Source organism: Lygodium microphyllum, chromosome 7 (genome assembly GCF_053477565.2).
Source record: "Lygodium microphyllum isolate KBCC chromosome 7, Lygodium_microphyllum_v1.1.10, whole genome shotgun sequence".
NCBI lineage: Eukaryota > Viridiplantae > Streptophyta > Polypodiopsida > Schizaeales > Lygodiaceae > Lygodium > Lygodium microphyllum.
Window position 1 is genome coordinate 46,627,378 of NC_141141.1, and position 10,728 is coordinate 46,638,105.

The 10,728-nt window shown below is 38.5% G+C and overlaps 1 protein-coding gene across 1 annotated transcript; it reads right to left on the reverse strand.

Moving 5' to 3' along the window:
• Window positions 1–4,965: 4,965 nt before the first annotated feature.
• On the reverse strand, window positions 4,966–6,785 carry LOC148033414 (microbial Terpene synthase-like protein 13). The gene is made up of 2 exons (XM_087682292.1): window positions 6,101–6,785; window positions 4,966–5,748 (listed from the first exon to the last, which is right to left on the reverse strand). The coding sequence occupies exons 1-2, from the start codon at window positions 6,657–6,659 to the stop codon at window positions 5,009–5,011; spliced, it is 1,299 nt and encodes a 432-aa protein (XP_087538418.1). The 5' UTR covers window positions 6,660–6,785; the 3' UTR covers window positions 4,966–5,008.
• Window positions 6,786–10,728: the final 3,943 nt, after the last annotated feature.

The window sequence follows — 10,728 nt, forward strand, 5'->3', positions numbered from 1 at the left end:
AGAAGATCAAGATATCCTCTATTGAATCCACATGGAGAGGGGCGGTGGAGACGGTTTGTCTCTTTGAGAAGTATCTACCCACTAGCATGCTCACAATACAAACCCCCCTCCTGGCGCATCTTGTAGATATAGTGGAGATTGCGGGACCCATCCATATGTGAAGGATGTTCTTCTTGGAGCACTTCATGAAAATCTTAAAAGGATTTATGCGACAATGAGCTCAGCCAGAAGGTAGCATGGTTGAAGGTTGGCTGGTGTGGAGGCATTAGTACATATTTCACAATGGCTATCAATGGTGGAATCAGACAATAGTATGCTATGGTCATTGAAGCATGATGATAGACTTACCAGAGATGTGGTGGTTTGAAATGGGATAGAAAAAAGGATGGATGTTGCAAAATGGAGGAGAAAGTGAATCATTTTTTATGTTTCATCATGCATCCAAGGAGACATGGCTCGTTGAGTATGAGCAAGTCAAGAAAGATTGTGAAGAAGCGCGATTGAAATTTAGATACAGTATGTGTCATCGTTAGATTAGATATTATCAAGGCATGGAAGAGATGCCACGGTTTATGTCCATGCAATGGTTATATGGAGCTTTGATCGTAGCTTCTCACGAAGGGATGGAGGTCTCTACTAATGAGAAGTGGAAATTCTCGAGGGGATATAGTCTGAAGGTGATCGCATGTTTTATAAGCTATTGTATCTAGATTTTATATGTGACAAGTAATCTAACCTTTTCAATGTACAATATAAAATCTACAATGCAGCATGGTCACACAGGAAACATTTTCACATTGAGTGCATCGACAAAATGTGCTCCACAACGGATTGTGATGTCATGGCAAAGTTTGAGCAAGAGAGTCGATAGCAAAGAGCCATAGATCCAAATACTCTTATAGATGAGATTGAGTATTTTGGGAACTTGCAAAGTGTTACTTAGTGGATTATCGTAGCTTCTGCATGATCATATTTGATGTACACTGGTTCAAAGTGGTATTAAGGGACTGGGACTTGTCGACCCATTATAAACAGGTGCATGAACCTTTTTTTTTTCATAACACAGAACAATCACAAATGTTGAATCACTCTTATATGTGATTTTGAACATGTAATTTTCTATCCAAACCCCCGACAATCTCGATGGTGGTATGTTGTGCCATCAGCTCCTTAGAGTGCGAGAGTGTATGATGAAAGCAATGCTTCCAACATAAATAAGAAGAGTATGCAAGTGGAGGGGTCGATATTATGGAGGATGGAGGTCAAAAAAGGCTTAGAGTGTATAGAGGAGGTAGACTCCGGTAACGATGATGGAAAGATAGGAGAACAAGAATTATTTTAGAACGAAGTGGACTCCTCCTTTTGTGGTAACCTATCTATAGACCTTCTAATGTATGCATAGTTGTGCCACGAGATTTGCATGAGACCATGGGCTAGGTCATACTTGCTACATCCGCCTACTCAATTCATTGATGAATCACTTTTAAGGGTATCAATGAATTACTTTTAAGGGTATCGTAGAATATGCATGTGAAGTAGCATCATTTTTTAAAAGTTATATTACTGTGCATTACTTAATTTTTTAAATTGATTATGCTAACATCTTTTTCTATCTGTGCAGGTTACCTTTGACGATATTTGGAGAGTAGGATAAGTCAAGGGATGAGTGACGAGGAGTTATAGGAGATATTCGCATGTATGTCTCTAGATCAAATGGCCTGATTTAGAGATATGATGGACTAGGAGGTCTCTCGGATATCATCGGGCCAATCCATGAGATCTACTTTGGCATGCTTTGATGCTTTGGTTTCTATAGATGAGATGGATGCTTAGACTTGCCTAGACGGAGGGAGTGGTTCTGAGGGTACTACGGAAATGTGGATGTTGTGAGTGCACAATCAACTCCATATAGGGGTGCCACTCCTTGCTCTTGTATAGGTTCGGGAGAGGGTGGTTCAGATGGGTGTTGTGGAGGCACCGATGCACTGTCTCCGTCTCATCGTTTTGGTGGATATGTGTCACCTCTAGGATTTATCACACCTGTAAAGATATCTACTCTAGTGACTTTGGCTTTTGCTTAGCCATCCCTAGAGTTGGCACCCCTATGGATGCTACTCTAAGAGATACTACCCTCGTGGAAACATCAAATGTATAGAGGTCTCCTAATTATGCCTGGGAGTATGATTGTAGGTGGGAGAGGATACTCCTTAGATGTAGCCCCCCAGAGGGGTATGGATACCTCATAGATGACAGGCTAGGTATTGTGATCATTAATGATGAGGGAAGGAGGGTGATGTCTTGCATGAGAGAGTTGTGCCAACAAGTTTTTTGGCACAATGTCTTGGACCATTGGAAGAATATACCTGAGAGGAGCAAGGACTATACATTGGCATCCTTGCACGAGGAGTTTCATGTACCTACCATGGCAGAGAGGTTTTCCAGTGGGTGGATGATGGACTGTATATCTGCATACATGTCACATAGAGGATCGGATGTATGCAAGGCACTCAAGAGTGGCACCTCAAAGCCCGAGTGTGGGTAGACATAGATAATTGGCGGAGACTCAAAGAGGAGGCTATAGATTCTCTAGGACATTAGTGACAACATCAAGAGGCAACGAGGGAACGATTGGAGGCAGAGGTCATGCATCATCTGGGGAGTGGCGGCCATAAGACTTATCTAGAGGACTTTGTAAGTTTTTCTTTTATTCTGATCGCTTTTTTATTTGCAATATCACTTGTACCAACAACCATGTTTCTAACAATTGTATTTTGTTTTCTTTGTTGCGGCACTCCATCACAAACTACGATCCCACCGGCTTGGAGACTCAATATACAGAGAGACAGAGTCTAACTACACTCATCGATAGACTATACACATGCAACGACATAGTAAGTCCATTATATTTCTTGTACATAGTTATTATTTTCTTTAAAATGCATTATGTATAGTGGATTGATGTATAGTTGTTCATTTTTCAAATTCCAATCGATGCCCCTTTGCGTCGACATGAGATTTCTAATGGTGAGGATTTGTAGCTTGTGCTTGGATTCGTAGAGCACACACCCTCTTCTTTTTTGGTCCTGTAATCTTTGTAGGCATCTTCCATGTACTATTTCTTAAATGTACTTATCATCCTTTATATCTTACAATAATTACATATATAATTTCATGTTAGTTTTGGCTCTCCTCTCTCTCCATGATTCCATGTAATGTCATGAGTTTTCATCAGTGGTCTTGTACTTATTCTATATATCAATCTTGTGGTTTCAAGTACATTTTGTGCTCATCTTGACGACCATTGTGTACCCAGTATTTTATTAATTTGTAGAACATTATATAACACATGGTGCTATATGTGGCAGCTGCCACAATTTTTTTTCTCTATAACTGTCGCTATTAGCATTGCTAATTTCTTTGTATGGTCACTATTGGCATTGCAATTTACTTCGCAAACAATCACTATATGCATCGCTATTTGCATCACAAAAGCGACAAAAATAGCGATGCATATAGCGACGATTTTGTCGAGACGCTTTTAGCAACAACGAGGGCAATTTAATTGATAAACATTTGTGTCACTTTGAATGTTGATATGAGGCTTGTATCTTGTAGTGAGAAAGGATGCCATATGGGATGCTATAGAAATGGACAGAAATCTATGTATCTTCAAGGAGGCTCTGTGACTTCATCACACTCATGTCACAATAGAGTACCACCTTCATAACAATAATTGATGCTTCATTTAGAGAGTCCATCTTAGTTGAAAGTGTAAGATGACCTTAGGCATACATGTCACAAAGCAAACTAAGCTTGATACTGACCACATAGCCATCATCCAATCACGATACACTTGCTCCAAATGTCAAAATATTGAATCTCAAACCTTAACAATAACCATATTAGCCTTTCCCCTAAGCCAAAACCACAAGATTACATTTAATAAACGCATGTAGTTTGAAGTAAAACCTTGCTAACTAGGGGAAAACCATGTAACTCTCCCCTACAGAAAACATAAAGCTCTAGCTACTAAAACCATCTTGATCTCTCCCATCACGTTTCAAATAACACATTTTTCTTGCATCCATCATGGCTAGAATAAGTATCATCCTATCTTTACTAGCTTCTTTTTAGGTTACCAAAAACTACTTCAAAGCATCTAGTATTTGGGATCCCTTAATTAGGGTGCTAGATTCTCTACATGCAAGAGAGGATCCATGTAATGTATGCAAGATGGTAGGGCCTTCCCAATGAGTTGTGCGAAATAGGAAGATCATTCTACCTTGCATAATAAAGATATTGTCGGTAAAGGAATAAACTTTTCTTAAACAATCCTTCATAGCATCTTGGCATACTCTTATAAGGATGCATAAGATGTTTGAAGGGAGCTTTCACGATTGCCAAAAGAAGACATATGGAGGAGTTATTTGGCTTGAAGTCCCATGATTGGTACACAATGCTCAAGGTAAGTTAATACTCATAGCCAATATACGTGCATTTTATTTTTAAATTCATGTTTCTTAGGAGAAACTAAACAAGTATGTATTCTATCTAGAGCTCATTACTTCCTACTACCATTTCTTATTGGGCATCGATGAAAGCACGAGGGGCTATTTATCAGATGTGTGAGCTTGAAAGGCACTTTATAAGAATCTGAACTAAAGTCTATCCCACATGCTTTGCATGATTCTTTAGGTTGGATTCATAATAGTGTAGTAAAGGTTCTCTTATTGAGCTTATGTCATAGGGGATGTGCTCTATCAATATGCGTTTTCCATTTTTTCTACTCATTTAGATGGAATCCCTTATGTATAAGATTAGAGTTTGATTTGAAATATGGTTTAATTTTTTTAAAAATAAAAACCTTGTTTGAAATGTACAAATTATGCACAATTTCAAGTCCTCCAAAGGCATCATGTAGTGTATATATTCAACAAGAAATACACAATATCGAAGCAATTATGAGAGGGTGCATTGTATAGTTGAGGATAGTGGATAGGCATTTGTTCTAGTGTAGGCACATATGAATGCCTAAAGAAGCATTATACTTGAAATGGTTTTGATGGTTCTTGTAATCATGTTTATTTGTAGAGATCATGCCTATTCCTTCTCTATAGCGTGGGTTTCCAAGGGTCCAGGTTGTGATCCCAGATATGAGGTGGTGAACAGCCTCAACATAGCATTGCAATGAAGGATTCCACACCCTAATGTCACTTGTAAGGCGGAGGCCATCTCTATCTTTGGCCTTGATCATCATGCAAGCTTGAGAGAGAGCTTCTTGGAAGTCAATGTGTTTGTGACTAGTGAGGTCAGGGAGTGCATGATTGTTTTGCTGGTGCAATATTGTAAGTAAGTTGATGTAGTCCCCTTTAATGTACTCAGAGTCAAATGAGAGAACATCGTTCATCCAATTCAAGTGGTCGGAACTAGCTTGATGTAGTTCTTGGATGAGTGGGTGGGCCAAAGTCTCATCGTGAAGCTCCATATCAAGGCCAAATTCACACCCAAGGAGGCCAATGTCAAAAGCCCCATCCATGCGACGGAGGAGTGCATAATCCTTGAGGTTGGGGAGTTTGTTTTGCTCTCTCAAGTCTAGAAGAATAAGAACTCCGGTGAGGTAGTTCACGATGACTTCTTGCACACGCCCACATTGCTTGGGTGACATGCCTTGAGCTTGCATCTGAGAGGACCACTCTGCTCCCACCTTGATCACCAACTCTTGTTGCAATAGTTGTTCATTCGGAGTACCTACAATTAAATGATACATGTTTGAAGTTAAAACAATGTTTTCAACGAGATCAGCGTGGGAATACTAGATGACAACATAACGCATCTACATGCAAGGATAGCTCTTTTCACTCTCCAAAAAGAAATAGCAACAACGTTCACGATTCTTTTTTGAAATTTTTGGCGATTGCGGGCTTTTAAATCACATTACAACTAGAACAATCCTACATCTTAAATATTTTTAAAACAAAAACTCTCTCTCCAAGAACCTTAAGGTCTCTTCTTTAAATTTAATATTTTGCTTGGCACCAAGCCCTAGCTCGATGTCTCGTGAATGCTGCTTGGGTATAGCAACGAAGTGGCACATAATTACCTTTCAAATCGGCGCTAATGTTGCCTAGAGTACCAGTCAGGCCCGCCCTCGCGACGGCAGACGGCCCAAACATGGACTGGAGCATGCGAGAGCAGAAGGCGCGAGCAGCCGGGAGGTTGCGACCCAGGTGGCCGCGAGGGTCGTCGAGCAGGTCATCCACCAGGAATATCCAGTGCAGGAGCTTCACTAGGATGAAGGAGCGGGCCTCGGAGGTGGCGCTGGGGTACATCATGCAAGAGAGGCGGGCGTATTGGAAGTCGAGAAGCCTCTGCAGCTGCGCGGGCGGGAGCCCACGATGAGCCTTGAAAAGCCCCGTCAGCCACACGCGGCTCCGCTCCTCTAGAGAGGCCTGCTTGGGATGGCACTTGACATCGAAGGAGCAGAAGTAGTTGGCAGGATATCGGAGCTCAGATTGCAATAGTGTGGAGGTCTTTTGCTGCTCCATAATTGAGTGCGCTGGTGGCGGATCAATTCTTTGACGGCGCTTCACGCGAGCACCGTATTTATACGCCCGGAGACCAACGCTCGCCAAAAAAATCCCATGGGCCAATAATGACATGAAAAAGTTAGGCAAAAATGAAGTGGACGCAAACTATTTAGCTGTCGACCATCGCCAATGAAGTCCCGACTCCCAAGAGCCCCAGAGCTGATGTGGCGTTGTGAGGAATCAGGGTCGATATTTCACACGTGAGGTTGCACGTACCTGCCTAGCTGAAAGTGACTATGGTGCTGTAGATGAAGTCACAGACGTTTCCAAAGCGTCCGAGTTTTGGCCTTTGATCGTATCAATGCTTCCAAAGCGTCCGAGTTTTGGGCTTTGATGGTACCAAAGGACCATGTGCGCAAATTTTGGTCATTGGTCTTGCCAAAAAGGAACGCATTGCCATCTTCTTTGTCATTCATTGTTCTTGAGTTCATTTTCTCCAGGGTCCATCTTCTCATTAAAAAATTATTTGAATTTTCTTATCATTTATCAAATATTTAATTGAATGGTAATCATTGCATATGCTTATATCCTTCATGTAGAGGTGTCGCATTGGCTTCTTTGTTCTCTTTCTTCAATCACTCTGCCCTTTTAATAAATTTCTCCTTTACATGTACTTATTACTCTTCAATTTTGGAAGGGCCATAAGCTTATTCATAGGATGTTCTCCATTGTTTGTTTGTGTCGCTCCTTATATGTGGTAGGACCGTGGCCTCTCAATGGACTCTTGTCATACTTAAACGTACCCATCTAAGTGGAATACCGGCTTTGATCCTGACCTCATTTTACTATACATTGCCATGACACAAGCTCACACTTTGGTGGAATAATCGTATTAAACTTGAGCTCATTTGATCAACAATAGTCACTAGTTTCCCAATGCTTCTGGTATTCTCAAATTGCTATATCAAAAATTTATTAAAATAGTAATGATTGCTCTTATATGCAAGGCTCTACCTTTCAAATATTTCTAGACTCTTTATATACAGTAGGACTATGGCCTATCAATATATGCTCTTATACAAAAGTATTTACCTGTAAAGTATGTCTCTCTTTATATCTATTAGAACCATGGCCTAACAATATTGCCTCTTATTGCACATGCACCTACTATCTAACTAGAACAATGACTAATTCAATCATAACTTCATTTTACATGTACCCATGACACTCCCATGACACAAGTATTCACCTTGGTCTAATCATCATATTGACCCTGAGATCAATCAATTGATTATGCTCTACATTTGTCCACTTAGTACACCTTGTTGCAGGCCCATGGAGAGCCACACATATCATGCATGGACTATGTGGCAAGTCATAAATACGAAATGTCGATAATAAAATATGGATTCAATATCCTTGCATGGGTAAAATAGACTGTGGTACGAACCGAAGGTAATTCGTGCAGAATAGTCTTACCAATTAACTACCATAAAAGATCTTGAGGATAAGGTTGCACATTATAAGATATACATATATGTAATGCATGGAGAGTATTCTAGCCGAATTGCAAAAAAAGAGCTTGAGAAATACATTGTATGCTATAAAATATAGTTTTAAATCTCTTTGATGAAGTGCATATATTTTTGTGAGAACTAGATTCCCTGTAAAAGTTTACACATGCACTTGCCATCGCAACTAGAATTATGATTAGTTCAATCGCAACTTGATTTTACATTTATCCATGACACAAGCTTGCACCCTTATTTAATCATCATATTGACCTTGAGCTTAATCAATTGATTGTGCTCCATAATTTTTCGGCACAAGGCAAATCATAAAGTGCTACAAAAGGGCATTGGTTTTCAAGAAAGTGATCTGGTTACAAAATATTTTAAAGGTAAGAGCAATGGTGAGATTCTAAATCTTTCTTAAGAAATGAAACTCACAAAATGCCAAACTCAAAGGAAAGTAGAGTATATAGAGGGACATTTCATGGACTAAAGAATTAAAGGTATAGAATGGATGACCAATCGATTGTGCTTCACAAATTTTTGGCACAAGGAAAATCGTAAAGTGCTACAAAAGAATGTTGATTTTAAAGAAAATGATGTGATTATAAAATATTTTGAAGGTAAGAGCAATGGTTAGATTTGAAATCTTTCTTAAGAAATGAAACTCACAAAATACCAAACTTAAAGGAAAGTAGAGTATATAGAGGGACATTTCATGGAGTAAAGAATAAAAGGTATAGAATGGATGACCAATAGACTGTGCTCCGCAAATTTTTTGGCACAAGGAAAATCATAAAGTGTGACAAAAGGGTGTTGGTTTTAAAGAAAGTGATGTGATTACAAAATATTTTGAAGGTAAGAGCAATGGTGAGATTTGAAATCTTTCTTAAGAAATGAAACTCACAAAATACCTAACTTAAAGGAAAGTAGAGTATATAAAGGGACATTTCATAGAGTCATGAATAATAGGTATAGAATCCCTAACCATGAGCTCGATGAATCGATCGTGATCCATACTTTTTTGGCACAAGGAAAATCATAAAGTGCTACAAAAGGACATTAGTTTTAAAGAAAGTGATGTGATTACAAAATATTTTGAAGGTAAGAGGAGTGGTGAGATTCAAAATCTTTCTTAAGAAATGACACTCACAAAATACCTAACTTAAAAGGAAAGTAGAGTATATAGAGGGACATTTCATAGAGTAAAGAATTAAAGGTATAGAATGGCTAACCATGAGCTTGATCAATCGATTGTGCTTCACAATTTTTTGGCAAAAGGCACATCATAAAGTGCTACAAGTGGACATTGGTTTTAAAGAAAGTGATTCGATGGCAAAATATTTTAAAGATAAGAGCAACGGTAAGATTCAAAAGCTTTTTTAAGGATTAAAACTCACAAAATAACTAACTTAAAGGAAAGTAGAGTATATAGAGAGGCATTTCATAGAGTAAAGAATTGGAGGTATAGAATGGCTAGCATAATAGTTTAATTCCCTCATATCCCTTATATCTACATATATATAAAGAACTATAAAAATATCTCGCTCGATTTGAGGCTGGGCTCTTTCTCAATTCACTCCATTAGGTTAAATTTTGTAGCAAGTGTATTTATGTGTGCGTGTATGTGGCTTTTGACAATTCCTTTCCATAAAAAATTGAACCAAATAGGATAATTGAAAAAATAATAAAGTGTATAAAATCTAATATCCAATTCAAGAAATGTTCCATAGTTTAGGATATGGAAATAAAATATTACTTTCAGAAAAAACTGAACCATATAGGATACCTAGAAATTTCAAAACCACCTTTAAATTAACCTGAATATCTTATTCCCAATAGTTAATCCTTTGAACACAATTAGAAAATAGAACTTATACTTTTAAAATTATATGTTTTAAAAAAACATTGAAATAGGAATATTATCGAAGAAGGTCATTTTACTTCTTTTAGTACCACAATCTAATAGTCCATGAAAAATAATATCCTTCCATGCTATATAGTACATTGTTGAAACATTTGTTTGAGTGTATATAAGAGTGATGTGCTCTTTGTATGCAAATCTAATATGAAATAGTCTTTAGAGTGTGGAAGAATGAGGATGATAAGTTGGAAGGATGAGGATTTGAGGTGGCAAGTCAAAGAGGACCGAGTTGGAAGGATGAGCATCTGAGATGGCAAGTCAAAGAGGACTAAATCCAATGTATCCAAATTATGTACTCATGTGCTTATTTAAGAGGCAATCACTATGCAAGGGATTGTGGCCTTTTTTGTTTCATTTTGCTGAAGTTATGGCTTTTATTATCTACAATCCACCTTGATTCCTATCTCCTTCAATTAGTATGATAGCCACTCATGTCCTCCTCCATCTCTCAAACATCAACTTTTGAATCCTTCATATTCTATCCAACCAAATCTCTAGCACTCTTCATTGAAAATCTTGTAAATCCTTCTTAAGGCTTTGTTTTTTAGCAAGTAGCTCAGCCCACAAGCTATCATTCTCTAAAACTTGTCATTAAGCCTATTTTCACACTTCTAGGGGATCCCATAGTTGCTTTCGATATCAAGTGATCGGGAGAGACATTAATAGCTTCACTATTGTTGATGGGTGCCATGAAGCAAGGAAAAATGAAGCATGGGTAGTGCCATAGTCATTTAGAAAGAGAGAGACTAGTTTCTACAATTTCAAG

Bases quoted from the DNA above. Each gene is read 5' to 3' on its own strand.
- LOC148033414 (XM_087682292.1), bottom strand. From the start codon at position 6,659: ATGTCATTATTGGCCCATGGGATTTTTTTGGCGAGCGTTGGTCTCCGG. The intron at 5,749-6,100 runs GTAATTATGTGC...ATTTAATTGTAG, and splicing joins CATTAGCGCCGATTTGAAAG to GTACTCCGAATGAACAACTA.